At 33.6% G+C, this 20,222-nt stretch overlaps 1 protein-coding gene across 6 annotated transcripts in view; it reads right to left on the reverse strand.

The window, feature by feature from the left end:
- Positions 1 to 3,423: 3,423 nt before the first annotated feature.
- Positions 3,424 to 20,222, reverse strand: part of pparg (peroxisome proliferator-activated receptor gamma) — a 51,050-nt gene continuing 34,251 nt past the window's right edge. For 5 of the 6 annotated variants that reach the window (XM_030135120.1, XM_030135119.1, XM_030135116.1 and 2 more), the window contains exons 5-9: positions 11,257 to 11,453; positions 8,279 to 8,393; positions 6,442 to 6,632; positions 6,114 to 6,357; positions 4,303 to 4,550 (exon numbers count right to left, since the gene is read on the reverse strand). In XM_030135120.1, the coding sequence (XP_029990980.1) occupies positions 4,303 to 4,550; positions 6,114 to 6,357; positions 6,442 to 6,632; positions 8,279 to 8,393; positions 11,257 to 11,453 (995 nt within the window). Of the gene's footprint in view, positions 4,551 to 6,113; positions 6,358 to 6,441; positions 6,633 to 8,278; positions 8,394 to 11,256; positions 11,454 to 20,222 lie in introns of all 6 variants that reach the window. The other variant, XM_030135115.1, reaches the window with a different exon arrangement.

A 20,222-nucleotide genomic window follows, 5' to 3' on the forward strand; every position in this document is an offset into this window, starting at 1 on the left:
AAGCACACATTTAATTACCATCATCATCAACCATCCAAAGAGGACCATCCGGCTCCGAGCCAGAAACCCCCCATCTGCCAATTCAAAGGCTTATTTTTAGGAGCCAAACGTCTTCTTTATACTACATTCTCACGTCCAGCAGTTTTTCCTCCTTCTATTTCCTCGTTTAATCCAACCTTCTCCATTGTATGTTTTAATTTTTGTACCATTCCAACACCAATTTGTTCATGTTGCTCTTTAGATTTATCACTATCACATGTTTATCTTTTAAATTACCAGAAAAATAAAGTAAAATAAAGTAAGCAAGATGAAGAAATTAGGTGAATTTGTTGTTATATATCCTCCTGAGAGCCAGGAAAGTAAAAGTTCTGGCTTTTTTTTTTTTTTTTTTTTTTTACAATAAATCATACATTTAATGAATGTCTTGATTGGAAACAGCATAATGCAAAAGTTTCTTCAGATACATTTTTTTATTGGACAGTGCATTTCTGTAACATTTGTTCTGATATATTCTGTTTAAATAAAATTTTCACATTTCAGATGTAATAATGACACAATGTCGTTTATAAATAACACTGGTCTACAAGTAAAATGATTCCAGAATGCATGTAATCTATAGCCATGACACTCAAGTTTTCATGAATTAATGAGAAAATGGTTATTACAGTCCATCTACTATGTTGTTTATGAATCTATCATAGAAAAAGAATCCTTATTTGTCTGTATATATTTTACACACATATATACAAGAACATTATGGGCAACAGTGTATATAATAAAACTTATATATCTTGAAAACATTAGCTGACTACCACTCTAATCATATGTTTTCCAATCAATCTTAACATATTTCTAAGATTCCCATAATTTCCACATAATTCCAGAAAACTGTATATCAGTGTAATCTGTAGTGGGAGAAATCATCAAACCTTTTGCTTAAATAAAAAGGACCCATGAAACATTTTGCATTTCATTTAATTGCATAGCAATTATATTGAAAAATAATTTAAATTAGTCAATAAGTCAAATTATTAACTGCTGATCTTATTGGTGCAGAATCATTCAAATATTAAAAACTAAAGTTGTAGCTGGCTAATGTAGAGCATATTTACATTCATTTTTGCTTATTTAATGTATATACATTAGAGTCAGTTAAAAAAGAAGTGGTTCTCCCTGGAGCCACAGTCATTAGTGTATACATTTCAGTCATGTACTTCAGTGAAAATCTGCTCTTTGTGTTATGTTACTCTGCAAACTGTAAAAGTGCACATTTGTTCATCGTGTTTTGTAAGGAAACATAGTTCTTTGTGTGGAAACTGAAATTGTGAAAGACATGCACATAAATAAATGGTAGTTTTTCAGCCTATTAACCCATAAAGACCCAGTGATACTTTGGTGGCAGTTCCCAAATGAGTTTTTGTCAATATTTAACCTTTCTTATGTGATTTATCGATTTATTGCAATATTGTCCTCTTTATTTTGAGATTTTTCAGAGTAAATCATGTATTTTTTTAATAGTTAACCCTTTCATGCATAGCGGTCACTACAGTGGACAGTTATTCTCCAGCTGTTCTCTTGTATATTCATGGATTTTGTCTTAGTTTCATATCAGCCAACACATTGAACACTTATGCATCATCCCATACACTGCTACTGATAACATTACTGTAATTTTGCTGTTCTGGATAAACCTGATCAAACATGTTTGAGTGTAAATCAATTGCTTGTTATTGTTATTAGACTGTAATTAACAACAAAAAGTTTTTTTTTTTTTTGGCATATTATCTCCATGAAGTGAGTAATAACTAGTATTAGAGTATGTTAAAATGTGGGAAAACATCAGGTTAGTAGCATTAAAATGCTTTTATTTCATAGTTTTCACACAGTATATCATTAAATACATGTTTCTTTGATTTCAAAAATTAAACACATGGTGTCCAGCTGAATGGACATTTTTGCAACTCCACGAAAAATAGCTTCATAAAAAAAAAAAAAAAAAAAAAATTCAATCGCATTGCTTTTTTTAATGCCTAAAGAGGAATAAAAACACTCAGGAAAAAAAAAATCTTGAATAAGGTTCTCAAAATTCATGCATAAAAGGGTTAATTTACTGATCATGTAGATGTTCATAAAAACTCAGAATAAAGTTAAAGGTTATTATATCAAAAGAGAGAAAACTAAAGAGAATAAGTGACTTTTTCAGAAAATATATCATTAATTGAACATAAACCATGTGTCTCCATTCATTGTCATTTATCAAACTATATGTTTTTTACTGGTGAATACATGCTGTAGAAGATGACAGTGTTTCCATGTTCACTACGGAGCCTCTGAACGTCCAGATGGATCAAATCTGATGACCATGAAAAAATGAAAAACTGTATTTTACACCAGTTATTTACATGTATTGGTAGGATTAGTGGATCAACAGGTATTATACATTTTACATCAGTAGATGGTTTTAGTGGATGTTTGGGTCTTTATGGATTAAATGTAGTACAATACAAAAGTATAGAAGTGTAGATGTATAAAGTACTTTTTTCCACTTCTACAAGGATAATTGTTGTGTGATTGCGCACAAGAATAAATAACATGTATTTTTGCAGTGTAAGCATAACCTAGATGTCTTTATTATGACTCACAGATTAAATAGATTTCATTTTTGTAGAATTTATACTAATTAATGATTAAATAAACTGGCTGGTGGATTTAAAGCAATAAACTGTGTGAGTGAAGGAAAGAAACTGAGGTAAGTTACAAAACAAACATGATTTCATCTACTGCATAACTCATTACTTGGCAAAAAGCCAGAGAAACTGTGTGTGTGAATGAACCTGTGCTGTGTTGGCCTGACCTGACACCGGGATAAAGAGTCATATAGTCTGACTCTAACCTCGCTGCATGTTATCCTCATTCTGTCCTACATACATGTTCAAGTCTATCTGTGAAGTGATAGATGTAAAAAAAATAAAAATAAAAATGGAAAAATGACCCCTACTCAAAAGGAAAAACCCAAGCAGTGTCTGAAACAAGTGAAACCAACCCTTCTAGTGGTGATCAAATTTATATCCACAGACTTCGGTCTTCTGCTGCAGTTCAACAGAGTTCAGATGTTGCAATCGTTCCAACTGGGTGTGTGTACGTATTTGGTAAGAGACACCGAGGACAGCTGATGTCATGACTTTAAAACAGATTTTTAGGAGAAAGTAATTCGTTATGTGGACATACATTTCTGATCTCACACAAGAGACGGGGTTCAAATAAAAAGTAAGAAAAGATTTTATTTACAACAAAACCCTACCCACCCAGACTTGTTTTGTCTTCAACCAGTCCCCCCTCATAAAAAAAAAAACCATCAGATTGATCACCTGATTAATTATAAACACTTTTCATATATAATTTCATGTTAAAATTTTTTTTTATCTAAAATGCTTTTTCAGAATTTAAGACAAAGGTGTACAAGCAATTCTTCTATACAAAATAATATTATACATATATATGTATATTATATGTTGCTTAAACAGCACTTACTTCACAAAAAAAAAAGTTGAAGGCACAATATGGCTTATAATGTGTCATTTTTCAACAAAGAGCCCACATCACAGCAATGTGCTTTTTGTTGTCTTCAAACCTCACAGTTTCAGCAAGAAAATATGTTACAGGCAATAATCAGATTTCTGTCTTTGGATAAGCTGATTAGAAAAGATAGCACCTTCACCCTGATGCCAGAACAGGTCTGTGCATGCTTGTGTACATACGGGACCACAAATGCATTTGTGCGTGTTCACAGAGGTTGTATAGCACGTACACACTGCTGCCTATGACAGTAGCAATGCAACATGTAGATATGCTGCACATAAACACCACACGCTGCGCTGTCTGACACATGTGGTCAAATATTCACAGTGATACATTTCTCTTAAGGCGCATGAAGCAAAATTTGCACTCGAGCCTGCCAATGACAAAAGCCTCCTCTCTTACAGTCAGTCACAGACTCACATCCTGATTGGTGCGATAGGTAGTAGTTTCATATTTAAGTTGGCAGTCGACTCATAACAAAAAAATCGAGGCTCAGCAGTCACTAAATGACTGTGCACCGCAAGTTATTCACATGCTGCCGTCTAGACAAGATCTAACACTGAGACTCTTTCTTTCCTTGATTTCTCTTTTCTTCCCCATCTCTTTCTCAATTTCAGTCAGTCAGCTTGTCTGGCCTCCTCCCTTTTTTTCAACACACCAGAAACACAAAAGTGCTTAATCTGAACTTTTGATTTTAACAATAATCATCTCCAACTGTTATTTCTAATACAAGTCCTTCATGATCTCTTGCAGCAGTGGGTGTAAGCATATGTCCATCTCTGTCTTCTTCAGCAGCTGGATGACTTGGACATGGTCAGTAACTATCTGACGCAGGTCCGTCATCTTCTGAAGCAGCTTGGCAAACAGCTGCAGAGAGTCTGGGTGGTTCAGTTTCAGCTGGAGCTCCAGTGAATGGAGAACTGTTTCCTGAAGCTGCTCGATGGGCTTCACATTCAGCAGGCCTGGACGGTCTGGAGGGAATATGGAGACACAGGATGAATAACCCTGGAAGACCCAAACAGCTGCTGCTGACCAAAAGCATCTGCTGACCCAAACTGTTTAATAACTTTTGTACCACCAAATATATGAATACGTTTGGGCGACTTCAGTAAAATGCAGTTTCTCAGCTTTTCAGACACATCAAATATGACCCATTTGGACGTTCAGATGCCACGTAGTGAACATGGAAACATGGTCATTTTCTGCATCATTGATTCATCAGTAAAACTCATGGAGATCCCTGACATATTTTTGCTGAAAAAGTCACTTTTTCTTCACTTTTCTCTGTTTTGATCTGATAATATTCTTATATAATAGGGGCGGCCATGGCTCAGGGGTGGATGGATCAATAACGTAAAGTGCTTTGGGTGCCTTGAAACGCACTATAGAAAACAAATCCATTATTATTATTATTATTATTATTATTATTATTATTATTATTATTATTATTATTATTATTATTATTATTATAACATTTGAAATTCACTCTTATTTTTACACACAATCAGTAAATTAAATAGAGGAAAATACCTGAAAAAATTCAATGCTTAGAGGGTAATACTATAATAAATGGTGATAAATCACTTAGGAAAGGTTAAATGCGAGGAAAACTTATTTGGAAGTTTAGGTCTTTCTTTATCACCTCTTGTCATGTGGGATTACTGAAATAGTGGAGGGAGTTAATTAAAAAAAAAGAGAGGCTGTATTTATAGAGGATAAATATACATTCAATAAATACTAGGTAAATATTTCCTTTCATTAGTTTAAAGGTGCAATAAAAATAAGACAAACCTATAAATATTGCTATTTGTAAAACCTTGCTTATCTTCATTTACTGCTATAATCTTAGTCATTAAAGTTAATAAGTGACTTAAATGTCCATTTTCAATCCTCAAAAAGGTCAAGGCTGCACTTTTAACTGACCTCTTCTGGTCCCACTGGCGACATTAGATCAGATTGTTGAGAAAAGGCAAAAGAGGTTAAATTGATGCAAAGTGGGCAGTATTAATATATAATTTTTAGCTGAATATATGTAGATGTAAAAGGTGTTGATTTTATACTTTAATTCACAAAATATTTACTTTTTCTTTTATGATGCAAATGTGCTATTGTGTGAGAAACCTGCATGACTTTTTCTTTTAATATGAATCCAAAAAACAAAGTCAAGCAGATCCCTTTTAACGCCAGACGTTTAATCTAAATTACACAACTCTACTGCTGTTATTAAATCTAGCTACAGATGATATAGTTGCTCTTTATTGTTCTCACACGATACTGATTCATTCACCTTCAGCTCTGGTTCCAAGTTTTCCCAATAACGTCTTCCAACTGATAAATGGGTCAAGGCTGAGTGTGGATCGCGTGCAAAGCAAAGTGGGCTGTGTCACAGTATCTGTCTTACAACTGATTTCACATCTACTGTGAACCAGATGCTGCCTGTATTTGTAACTGCACAACCTAAGAAGTTCATGAAATATTCAGTCTTACTGGCTTAAAATATAAGAAACAAAAGAAAACTTTAAAACCACACTCACCACCACTGAGGATAATGACGGCCAGAAATAGCGCCATGTCACTGTCATCCAACTCCAGCATGTTGAACTTGACAGAGAACTCAAACTTTGGCTCCATCATTTGACCGAACGGTTTCCTGAGGCTCTTGAGGAACTCTCGCGTCATGAAAATCTGCCCGTATGAGATCAAGGTCCCGTCTTTGTTCATCAGAGGCGCCATCATGATGATCAAGACCTCAATCACCCCGTACTTTAGCAAAGTCACCTGGAAAAAGGCAAGAGGGTGAGGTTAAATGGACCAGAATGAACGATGGGACAGATAAATGAATAGCTGATGTTTGCATCTCACCTGATCGTTGAGATCCAGTTCAATGAATCCTGGGATGCTCTTGGCGAACTCCGTCACTTCTCTCACTGCTTCGGCCGAGCGTGATTGACAGCTCTGGAAGAAACGCAGCTCCACGGCATCCGTGTCTGTAGGCCTCTGTCCGCTGATGTTTGTCATGCCCACAACCCCATACTCTGAACCCAAGTGAACTCCTGTCAGGGAAACAGGATAGAAACAGCAGGAGGCAGGTCAGTGGTGTGGCAAGAAGAAAATTTAACAAAAACATATGAATGAATTTCTGCTGAGCTTGATGGGTAATGGAAGTGAATGCAACAAGTGTAACAGAAATAATTCTTCTAGATCACAAGTGTCAAACATCCGGCCCGGGGGCCAAATCCGGCCCGCCAAAGAGTCCAATCCGGCCCTTGGGATGAATTTGTGAAATACAAAATTACACTGAAGATATTAACAATCCTTTTAGTTCAGGTTCCACATTCAATCTCAAGTGGGTCAGACCAGTAAAATACTATCATAATAACATAGAAATAATGACAATTCCAACTTTTTCTCTTTGTAAATGAAAATATTTTCATGTATTTACTCTAAAACAAAGTATAATTTCGCAAAAAAATGTGAATAACCTGAACAAATATGAACAACCTGAATTGTCTTAAGAGAAGTAAGTGCAGTTTTAACAAGATTCTGCCTGTTATTAAATGTATTTGTAGATCCACTGTGATCTGTAAGTTACAATGTACATGTGTAAATGATAAACTGAAGCAGAATATTGTTAAAATTACACTTATTTTTTCAGTTTGTTCATGTTATTCACATCTTTTGAAAGGATAGTTTGTAGATGTAAAGTTGTTCATAATGTAAATTTACTTCTTTCGCTCTAAAACATAGAGAAAAGTTTGGAGTTGACATTATTTATATATTATTATTTAATTATTTTACTGGTCCGACCCACTGCAGATCAAATTTAGCTGAATGTGGCCCCTGAACTAGAATGAGTTTGACACCCCTGCTCTAGCTAGAAAATGACAGCAGCACTTCCATCTTCATGTGTTCATAATAGATGTTTGTAGATTGTCTTCATAGTAATTTTACCTGTACGTGTAAATTATGTCCATAGTTCTACCACTGTATATTATGTCCACTGCACTGTCTTATCATGTCCACACTGTAGAACAGGAGTGTCAAACTCATTTTAGTTCAGGGGCCACATACAGTCAAGTAAAATAATGACAATGAAAAAATTACAGAACTTACATTATGGAAGGCTTTAGGTCTACCAATTATCTTTAACCAAACAAAAACATGAATAACATGAACGACCTGTTAAAATTGTGTCATTTTTTCTGTGAGACCTTAATGACATTTCTGGTTGTTCATATTTGTTCAGGTTATTCACATTGTTTATGAAACGATAGCTTGTAAATGTAAATATTTTCATGTAATTTCACTTTTTTACATTAAAACAAAAAGAAATATGGTATTTAGAATTTACATTATCTATAGATTATTATTATTGTATTTACTGGTCTGATCCATTTGAAATCATATTGGTCTGTATGTAGCCCCTGAACTAAAATGATTTTAACATCCTCAACTGTTAACATCTTCAATGTAATTTTTTGCCTTTCATGGGCTGGATTGGACACTTAAGCGTTTAAGGTTTTGGCCTGTATGTTTGACACCCCTGCAGGTAGATCATGCATATTCTGCACTTGCTGCTTGTTGCACTTCAGGCTGCATGCTGACTGCATTTCATTGCCTTATATGTACATGTCTAATGACAATAAAGTTGTAATCTAATCTGTTTCCTTTATAAAACGATAAATACAGTATGACTAACCTCCATGTGGGCCTGTTAGAGTGGAGGTGTGCTGCTGGTGTTTCTGGATGGGTAGTCTACAGTTGATGAACTGCTCTCCTTCCATTAAGGACTTCATGTCATGAATGACAAAAGGCTGCAAGTAACAAAGAAAATGTGTGGGAAAAAACATTTAGGGCATACAGTGAAGAAGTACAGGAATAAACAAAAGGTAAAAGAAAGAAAAATGAAAAACATTGTGATTGTAGGTCTTCTGAGGACATGTGACGTACAGATGTTATCACATGCTGCATACTCTCTATAGGTTTTGGTCACGGTTCATTTATCAGTTTTGCAAAAGCAAACAGGCCACACCTCACAGGTCTGATGGGCAGTGTAAATAAATCTTTGCTACAGAGTGAGGCAGACAAAAACATGCTTTATGGTTGAATGACACTTAAGTCTGGTAAAGTCAAGCTTTCTGCTCAATAAAATAAGACATGCACTGGCCTGAAAGACAAATTGCACCACTCATACACTTAAAACTTTTCCTAGACGGGACATAAATAATATTATGTTCAACAGAGAATTCCTGCAGGTAAGTGAATCTATGATATGAAAGAGAGGGACTATTTTTGTGAGTTCTGTAGGCTTAATTAGCTGATAGTGGCTGTTTTTCCATTAAAATTCAGGGTTGTCAATAAAATAAAGAAGATTAAATTCCAAATTTCCAATAGAAGATAAGAAGTACCAGTAGTTTTATTACAGCTTGTTTAATCGTGTGCCACTCAAATGTTAAATGCCGCTGTAATTATCTATTATCATGTAATTAAATCATAGATTTGCTGACTGTTAATGTGTAAATAGGGAAAGACACTGAATAAGTACCATGATCCAGGGTGAGTATCAGCAATATTAACACCGATACTGATACCTTTGATTATGTGCGGTGCTTATGTAGGAGACCAGATAATGTCTGATGCGAATGTATAATTAAATATGCAATTTGGGATGCATTTTCAGTTCCATCAAATAAATGTTCACTGTTCACACAACATCAGGAAACAAGTAGAGTGCAGTGTATGTGTACATGAACTAAAAAGTACAAAACATGAGCTAATGTCAAAGGAAACATAAATGATGAATGTTATATCCACTTCTGCTGTTAAATTCCACTAAATCTAAATTCTATTAATTTCTGTTATTTTCCCCTTGTGTGTGTTCATGGTTCATTCATCTACTGTACAACTCTCTTTAGGTCAGTTCTGTTTATTTGTGTTTATGTCACAATAAAATTCTCAGTTCAGCTTAGCATGTTTAGAATTATTGTTCGTTAATCTTTTTTAAAGCCTCACATTACATCCTTTTTGCAGGTTTTGGGAGAAAAAAAAACTAGACTTTTCTTTCAAATGTCAGCCATATCAAATTCTTTCTCTACTCCATTCTGCTGCCCACAGTCTGAATACTGTCAGGTAGTTAAAGGTTGACTGTGCATGAACTGACTCCAAGGTCCCTGATGTAAAAAAATGTAAATATTCTACTAAAACTAAACTCATTGACTTGCAGTTTGTTTCAGGAGATGTACTGTGGTTTAGAAAATAACCGAGGAGTTTCTCAAACAAACAGATGATTCAGTGCCATTTGGCTGCTATCACTGTGATGAACAGTCATAACACAGATACGGAGCAGCCTTGAACGCAACAGACAGAAAAGCTTTACAGAGCTGAACAAAATGCCTCAGACAATGGGTGTACACTTGGTCATAATAATAATAATAATAATAATAATAATAATAATAATAATAATAATAATAATAAGCTGTAACATCATCCTCCTGCACAGTTTTGTGGCAGTTTCAACATGTAGAAACCAGTCAGTCCACTTTTCCTGTTAGTACCTTAAGAAACCCCACTGAACTAAACTAAACCTGTTTACATGGAGGTTTAAGTATCAGCATAGTCAGCAAGTATTTATCTTAGTGTTTAGGTCAAATGTGTACATGTGCTTGTTTTAGTTTTGCAAATGGGCAAACTCTTTCAGATCTATCTGTAATAACTAAACAAAGATTTAAAAAAAAAAAAAAAAAAAAATAGGCTGTAAAGATTGTAGTGTTTCCCATTGTGGGATTAAAGTCGACTGTTGAGATTTGAGCTCAAGCCAAACAAACACACCCCTCTTCCTCTCTATCAGCGCTATAAATCTAAATCTGTCCAGTGCATAAATACTCTTACTGATCGTCTGAAAACGGAAAGTATTTCTGCCTGAAATAGACTCCTCTGGATCAATCCATGTCAAATAGTTTACCAGCTAATGTATTCTATCAGAAACCCCCTACTGCACCTTTAAAAAAGTAGTAAGTAATCTGCCGGCTGAAAAGGCACTTTCATTTACGTCAGAGAAGCAGTTGAGGAGAATAACTGGTCCAGCAACTCAGATCTGAGGTTTACAACGGTGTAAATGTAGATGATATGATGTCTGCATGAAAGATAAATCTACTCTAATCCTGACTGACCTGAAAGTACCTCAGCTGTCATAACTAAGAACATAATAAAGATCTACATTTTTATTTGACACTGATGAATCCAGCAGCATAAAAAACAAAACAAAACAAAAAAAAACAGCCATATCATATGTCTGTTCATGAATTTTGTCCTCTCTTTACTGCACTGTATAATATAATGCCTCCGAAAATAGGAAACAAACCTATATGACCTACTGCTGAATGCATATTATCACAATGTTTTGGATGTGAACTTAATTTTTTTTAACTTTTTTTTTTATCTCAATTTTTTTGTTTTGTCTCAGTATTAGACTATTTGTCTTGGAATACATTTTTATTCTGGTATAAATAACCATGATGGATTATGCATCCAACTATGCATATAAAAACATAAAGAACTTAAGGAGAATGTGACTGTAATTCGTTTAGATATCTCATCCAGACGTCAGTAAAAGGCTTTTGCTTATGTGGGCAAGAGTCTTTGCTTAATAAAATGCAAAATGTGAGCAGCGCTGCTTACATTGTCTCCAGTCTTCCCAGAAAGGATGGCCCTGGCCTTGGCCTTGGTGAGAGGGAAGTATTTCAGATAGGCCTCATACAGATGCCGAGCCAAAGCCCTCAGATCTGCAGCCGCCGGGTGCATGTGCTCCATGTCAGACGAAAATTCAGCCAACAGTTTCTCCTTCTCCGCTTGGGGCATACGGCCAAAACGAATGGCTGGGAAAGGAAACAGACACACAGAAACACAGATTAGTGCACAGAAAGACTCAGGTAGACATGTACTGGAAGCACACAGATGCACAAAAAAATAACATATTAAAGGAGATGCATGTAGTATCTCTATGTTTAACTATTAAAAATGACCCAGAAGTATCATTAGACTGTTTACAATAAAGAGCTCTGATGTTCTGCAGAAGTTGTCAGTGTATTGGATATGACCTGGATGGATTCACACAAATGGACCACACTGCAAAAATCTAAATCTTACCAAGTGTATTTTTCTCATTTCTACTTAAAATATCTAATCACACTTATAATAAGACATAGATATAGAATAGAATAGAAATCTTACCAAGAGAATAGAATAGAATAGAATAGAATAGAATAGAATAGAATAGAATAGAATAGAAATCTTACCAAGAGAACAGAATAGAATAGAATAGAATAGAATAATTTTCACTTGTTACATTGGCAGATTTTTTTTTTTTGCTTGAATTAAACAAAAAACCACTGAATTAAGCTAAATAAATAAATAAATAAATAAATAAATAAATAAATAAATAAATAAATAAATAAAAATCTGCCAATGGAACAAGTAAAAATTATCTTGATAAGATTTCTATATATGTCTATGTATTATAGTATAGTATAGTATAGCATAGTATTCTATTCTATTCTATTCTATTCTATTCTATTCTATTCTATTCTATTCTATTCTATTCTATTCTATTCTATTCTATTCTATTTTCTGGTTTCTGTATTAAAGGGTAAGTGCTGTTATAATCATCTCTGGTTCATAGTGAGTTACAACAGAGTCAGGAAACACCTCAGACAGAGTAGTTTCAGTCTGATATCTTGAAATTAAGGCTTCATCATTAACATGTTTTAAGACCAAGTCATGAAACATGCGCTGTCTGCTTGTGTTACCTTATTGCACACCATGTTTTAGTGGCAATCTTGTCTTCCAAGTCTGTGAAACTTGTGAAATGCAGGGAAGTTTGACTGACTTTTGTGATTCTGGATTGATGGTTTATTAGTCATATGAAACATGAATGTCCAGATTGTTCAGCTAATTTTTTTAAGCCACTGCAGCCTTTTGGACGTGTTTAATTGTCAGCCACATCAACCACATGTCATGGACTGACAAACAGGACAAAAACACTTCCCTTCTTTTAATCCTTCTTCTGTCAAGTGACAAAACCACAGAGAAGACTCACATAACTCTCATTTTATTTGTGTGTGTGTGTGTGTGTGTGTGTGTGTGTGTGTGTGTGTGTGTGTGTGTGTGTGTGTTTCTAATGTAAAAACGAGTAACAAAATGATACTCGTTGTGCTTATTTGTGGTAAAGCCTGACAAAGAAACCTATGGCTGTACTTCCCACTTTTTCTTCATATGGTTGTTTAAATGTCCTTATCAAACTTCCAATATTTAGACAGTGATCCATGAATCAGCTACTGCCAATAAAATCACCTATAGCCATATCTACAGCAAGTAAATACACTATTAACTCTTAAAGACCTACAACGATTTGAACTATTTTTGTGGCAACTTTCAAATGAATTTTCTCTATATGTAACATTTCCTGTGTGATTTATCACCATTTGTTGGAACGTTATCTTCTGCATTTTCCATTTTCAGTAAAAATGAAGCATTTGTATATTTTACTGATAATGTAAATGTTTTTAAAGCTCAGAGTTAATTCAAAGATTATTATATGAAAACAGAAAACTGAAGAAAGAGTCACTTTTTTCAACAAAATATGTCATTAACTAAAAAAGAAAAGTGTCTAGACCAAAGTTATTTGTAAAACAACAGGAGTTTTAGTGGTGAATCAGTGTTGCAGAAGATGATTGTGTTTCCATGTTCACTACAGAGCGTCTGAACATCCCAATGGGTCGTATCTGATGCAGCAGAAAAGCTGAAAAAGTGCATTTTACTTGAATTATTTCAATATATAAATAGGATTAGTGGTTGAAAAGTTATTTACATTTTAGTTCAGTAAATGCTTTTGGTCGAAGGCAGCTGTTTAGGCAGGTCTTTGCTGTATCAAGAAACAAAAAGAGAGAGAAAAAAAGCATTGCAGTAGGTTTTAATGGGCTGACTGAAGATCTCTTTAAGCTGAATTCACATTTTAAATTAGGTAACAAAACACTCAGAGTCAGCGCTTTTGCAAATGTTTAAAAATGCGTAGAAACTGAAATAATGTCAACAATTTGTTGCTCAGTAAGCTCACACATCTGAAAGAGTTCACAATTTCAAGGAAGAAGAAATACAGTCACTTCTGACTTGTCTTCTGTAAATGAGCGACGCAGCTAGTGAAAGGGAAAATCCACGACACACTTTTGTGCTGTAATATCGAGGTGTGTCATGAACCAATCTCAGACATTTTCGAATCACTGGTGATACATTTCGGCAATTATGTCTTCTGATCTTGTAGCAAAACCACAAAAGATTTTGTACATTTACACCACATTTATTTAATATATTTCACAGTTTGAGATCATTCATTTTAACACTTTGAAAACTACAGGTGAGATTTTGACAAATATATATAATTTGTAATATGGAAATTTTGTTGAATGCTTCACTAAAATAAAGTCACTTCATGTTATATTTGCCATCTCATTTTCTTTCAAAGTGTGGTGGAACTTGAATCTCCTGTAAATTGTGAAATACTGAAATGATTCAGTTTAGTGACAGTCATTAATTATACACATTCAGTGCTTCCCTGTGCATATACTACTTTGTGTGTGTGTGCGATTGTGTAATGCTGACTGTGAGATGAACGCACACCTTAAGCAAATGAATACAAACTAAAGTGGCCATAACATGAACTGGGAAGTGTACCAACAGCAGTGACACAGCAAGTTGGAGAAATCACTTGAGGTCTATGTACCCTGAGATGTCAATCATTGATTAAAAAAAAAAAAAAAAAAAAAAAAACACCCACAGCTCAGATTTACAAAAGCAATGGCCGTAGCTTAGGAAATAGAAGTCAACTGATATAATGACAGGTGGAGGCAGAAATGAAAGAACCGGTGAAACTGGAGAAACAGAACAGAACATATAAAACACTAATAGTAATAGTAATACACACTAATGCTGTGAATGTACAATTATTTATGAAGTCTTTGAGTCCCTTATTAACCAGCTAAAGCCAGTGTCATGGTGAAGGCCAGAGGTTGTAGTATCCATATCAAGCTGCTCATATTTTGTCAGATAACAGTCTGAACCCTGATCCTTTTGGTCTGCCGATATTTACCAACTGCAGGGTAATGAAAAACCATCATCCTAGTGAATTAGAACCTCAGGTTGACTGATTAGGTTTGTGATCTGTGCTTTGACCACCAGGTTGATACTATCTGTAAGAGAGCACATCAGTGCATGTATATTTATCAGAAACACCATAGTTTTAAAAGTGCCTAAATTTATTTATAATTACAGAAAAAAATGTATTTGTGTTGTTGCTGTGATACAGATCCTACACATGTGAATTATGTGCAATAAGTATAACCATGCAATAATCTTCTGTCCTGCAAAAACAATGTAATATTTATTCAATATTTATCAAAATAAATGCACTATTTTCATATAGACCTGGTTCATAGGTACACATACTGTTTTACATAAATATATATACTGTTTTTATAGGAAATACAAATTGTTAACCCTCCGGTATCCGGGTGCGCCTTTTAGGTACACTTTGTACTTCGTGTTAAAAAACTTCACATTATTTTTCACAATTTAAATAAGGTTAGAATTCAAAAGTTGCTCATTTGTGCATGATCTTTAAAATTCTGGCCACCAACTAAAATTTGAAGGAAAAAGAAAATTACAAGACTAGCATCTGTCTCCCAAGTGTGCCTAAAACGCACTATTTCTTCCTTTTGATATGTATGATTAGGGCTGACCTTGATTTACAAAAATAAAATCAAATTAGAGCAGAAAAATCAATCAATACATAATATTTAATAGTTTGAATTATAGGTGTGCCTTTTTCGCACACTTGGTGACAAATGCTAGTATTTTTGAACATTTGACCTAGCGCCAAAAATACTAATGCAAATTAATCAGTGTTGCTGTTAATCATTGACATATGCCAGGCTGCAAAAATCAAATATGTGATCCACTTTTTATGTAGTATATTAAAAAAATAAATAAATAAATAAAATAAAATAAAAAAAAAAAAAAAAAAAAAAAAAAAAATATATATATATATATATATATATATATATATATATATATATATATATATATATATATATATATATATATGTATAGAAGGTGTTTCCATTATTTTGTCCAACCCAATGTGTGTGTGTGTGTATATATATATATATATATATATATATATATATATATATGTGTGTGTGTGTGTGTGTGTGTGTGTGTGTGTGTGTATATATATATATATATATGTGTGTGTGTGTGTGTATGTATGTATGTATATGTATATGTATATATATATAATTTTTGTGTGTGTGTGTGTGTGTGTGTGTGGTTTTTGCATCCAAAAAAAATGGTTTGTTTACATCACAAACACGGCATTTAAAGGGTTAAAATATGTGACATTTATTGAGTATTTGGTATTTTTATTTACGGCTGAAGCTGATGAAATAGAAAAAAGCGTAAAAGAATTAAAAACAAACTGTATGAAATTTTTTTTGACATTATTCCACAAGTGTGCCAAAAAGGCACACTTGGTGCTTAGTAAGGGCCTTGCTGGACGGGATACCGGAGGGTTAATACTGTTAATAGAAATACATACTCTTTCATTCAGTCCAATCCAACTTCATTTATAAAGCACTTTAAAACAACCACAGTGAACCAAAGTGCAGTAAAGAAGACTAAAAGCACAATGAAAGATTATTAAAAGCATTATGAAACAGTAAAATTAAATAAATAAAACAAGTTAAAATATATATACACAGTGTTATTCATGGTAATACATACTGTTAATATTGTTCATAGATATACATACTGTCACACACTGTTCATACCGTAAATTGTGTCTATTCATATTTTATCCAGTTTTATCTTTTATTCTACTAAGCTCTATTCTTATGTTACTTTGTTAAATTGTACACTTTTTATTATATTTTCTTATCTTATTTTTAGTTTTTGAAATTTTATATTTGCCTTATTCTTATTTCTGTAGCACTGGTGTTTGTTAATATTACTATTCTATTCTATTCTATTCTATTCTATTCTATTCTATTCTATTCTATTCTATTCTATTCTATTCTATTCTATTAAGTGGAGATAATTTGAATTTGAATTAATTTGAATATAGTGCCTACAATAACTATAATGCAAACTAGTGACATTAGGTATAATTGCCATAATTGTCATAGTAACTAAACAAATGTTCCAATCTCAGGTACATCGATTATTTTATTGATGATGCTGTTAATCAGCTATTCCAGTCAACATTCCAAATAAAACAGAAATGATGAAAAAAAAGAAACACCAGAATGTCATGAAATTAATAACACTGTTATAATCTTGGCAAATACGTAAGTGTGGATGTTCTTTTACAGAAGTTGAAGATATCTTGTACCTTTGATCAACTCTGGAAATGTCATGCATCTATCATTACGTTTCAGCTATCAGAGTAGTTGAAAAGTAATGATTTATTAACTTAGCGTCTTTCTTTCATCCATTGTTTTTATAGCCCAATAACAAAATATCAAGAACTAATAAGTTATAAGTTATGTGCCTAAAATTGTATATGGCGTTTACTAGGATTAATAACATTTTATGAAAGTATGAAGCAGATCAGAGATGAAGGCCTCCAAAGATTTCACCTGGACTGACCCTGAACAGGGCACTAACATTCAGTCAGTCAAATGAATCAGATCAATCAAATCAATCACATTAACCATTATTGTAAAGTGATTCCGTTGTTTTATGGTCAGTTACAACACCTGTGTCCATTTTTTGCCCTTCTTCCTCAATAAAATCTTAACTAAAACTAAAAAAAACAAAAAAAAAATCCTACTGTTATAGAAGCAGGCTGTTGAAATTGATCCGTGAACGTCAGGGATCATAGAAAACCAGGTAATATATACCAGTGTTGAACCGCACCTCATAAACATTTACTGAAGCAACACAACAATAGTCTACAAGGAGTTAATGCTGACTCTGTATTCATGGAAATGGATTCTTATTTCACTGAATTCATTCTTCCCTTTTCTTTTGCCTTCTGGCACTGGTCACTTTCTGTTTAATAGTACAATGTGTTTTTCAACCTTGGGGTCGTGACTCCATCTGGGTTCACCTCAAATTCAAATGAGGTCACCTAAAATTTCTAGTAATTGATAAAAAGTATTACTAATAAAAAATATTATTTAATGATTCAATTTATATTTCATTAAAATTAAATCCCCACACATTTTTCCGAGTAAAAATTAAGTTCAAATAAAATGCAGGATTTAACATCTGAGAGGGCATATATTGATTAACCCAATCATGTGACCATCTGCGTCACCACCGCTTCAACACAGTCGCAGTCACAAGTCACAGCTAAGATATCGCCAAGAGAAACTGAGAAGCAGTCACCAAAAAGGTGCATTATATATATAATATAGCCTAAATGTCATCTAAAATTAACATTTATTGGCAACATAGTATAGCAAACTATTACATGATCACAAACAAATCAGTTTTGACAAAAAAATTGTCTCTGTTTTGAATGTCTGGGGTTGCCAGAAATTTGTGCAGTTAAAATGAGGTCATGAGCCAAAAAAAGGTTGGGAACCACTGCATTATGGTGTGATTTTTTTTTTTGTTATTATCGTCAGGGCACAAATACAGTCTACCATGAAGCAGAACAAACAGGATCTGAGAGTCACTTATTCCTATTGCGATGAGCCTTGTAAATGACACAGTGTTATTTGGAACTGTGTCTGTATTTGTTGTTATTGAATGACTGATGTTGGTTACTGTCTTTTTTTTTTTTTTTAATTTACAGACTAATACTGGGACTATTTACTGGGACGATTTATGAGTAAAGATACCTTGACGCTTAGAAGAATGGAAATAGTTGAGATAAATCCACTGAAACTCCACTAAACACTGACCCAACATCCTTTCATCACTGCTAAAGACATTTTTCTAAAGCACTTTAAGGAAGCAAATATTGTAAAACTGTGTTGAATAAAGAGAGAAAAGACAGAAACCAGCGGTGACGGCAGATACACACGCATATAATTATAAATCTTTTTAATTAAGCTGTCTCTTTTTACTGAACTACTACTTGGGTTTCAGTGGCAGTCTATGGAAATCTTCATCAATGTAAAACCAGTATTATATGCATGTGAAAGTCAAACATCTCCAAAGGTTTATTGGGAAAACAGTAAAGTAAAAGTCCAGCTCTATAAAAGTTATATTTGGGTTTATATTTATTATGCACCAACAATAGAGCTCTGTGTGCCGGTATGTTTTTTTTTTTTTTTATTATCATTTTTTTATTATCTTATTTCGATATCTGATTTTACATCTTCTTCAAGCGCGGTCAAAAATTTGCTTCTTTATTTTAGTTTGAAGCGTGAAATCTTAGCGCTTCTTGGACTGCATATTGTGTTTACAGATTTAAACGTTTTCACAGTAAGGCTTTGTCTTGTTTGTACTTTAGCGGATAAAACAGCTCATTATTTGCTCAGTATGTATTTCTCACATTAGTGTGGAGTGAGGATCTCTTTTGTTGGACATGGATCAACTACACTGAGAATCTGATCTCAGTGAAATTCATTTTTCAGTGCCGTTGAGCTGAAAGTTGCCCCACCCTACCCAACAGGTGCAGCAAAACTAACAGGAGATTCAACTGGATGTCAGTGAAGCACAACTATTCGTGCCCACACGGTAAAACTTCAGATAAATAGGACACGACAGCAGGTTACATGCCAACGCAAAACAAAATATAAAACAAAGACATGCCATAGTATTGCTAAATTGTGACAAGATATCTATCAAAGAAGATATTTAACTCTTAAAGAAAGACATGTAACCCATAATGACCTACAACTGTTTTTGTGGTCACTTATAAATGATTTTTTTTAAACATTCAACCTTCCCTAAGTGATTGGTCACCATTCATTGTAATAATATCCTTTGCATTTTTAGCGACAATCAGGTATTTTCCTACATTTAACTTATGCATCATGTAGATTCAAACCTTATTAAATTAAAAAAAGAGAATACTGAAGAAAAATATATCATTAACTGATCATAAAAACAAGCAACAACCACTACATGGGTTTAACAGATGAATCAGCGCTGCACTGCTGCTTCCAAAAATCACAAGTGATGACAACGAAAAGCTGAAAAACTGCATTTTAGTTGAATTATTTACATGTATTGATAGGATTAGTGAATCAAAAGTTGTTGAACATTTTTCTTTCAGCAGTTCAGGTTTTTGAAGGTTAATCTCTATCATCTGATCAGATCATGTTACTGAAATGGTTGACTCATTTTATTGCAACTTTAAAGTATAGTACATTTTACATCTACACTCAGCCACAGTGTGTGTATAAAATTTTTTGTTCATTCATCTGAACACAAGTAAGTATAGTTGCCCCATAAAGCAATTTTTCCAGCATATTCACTTGTTCTAATGGCAGATTTTTTTGCTTGAATTCAGCAAAAAAAAAAAAAAAAATCTTGAATTAAGCAAAAAAAATCTGCCAATGGAACAGTGAAAATTATCTTGGTAAGATTTCTTGACATAAGATTTTCAAGATCTATTGTCTAAAAATAAGTTCTTA

Source organism: Sphaeramia orbicularis, chromosome 5, assembly GCF_902148855.1.
Source record: "Sphaeramia orbicularis chromosome 5, fSphaOr1.1, whole genome shotgun sequence".
In the NCBI taxonomy this organism is placed as follows: domain Eukaryota; kingdom Metazoa; phylum Chordata; class Actinopteri; order Kurtiformes; family Apogonidae; genus Sphaeramia; species Sphaeramia orbicularis.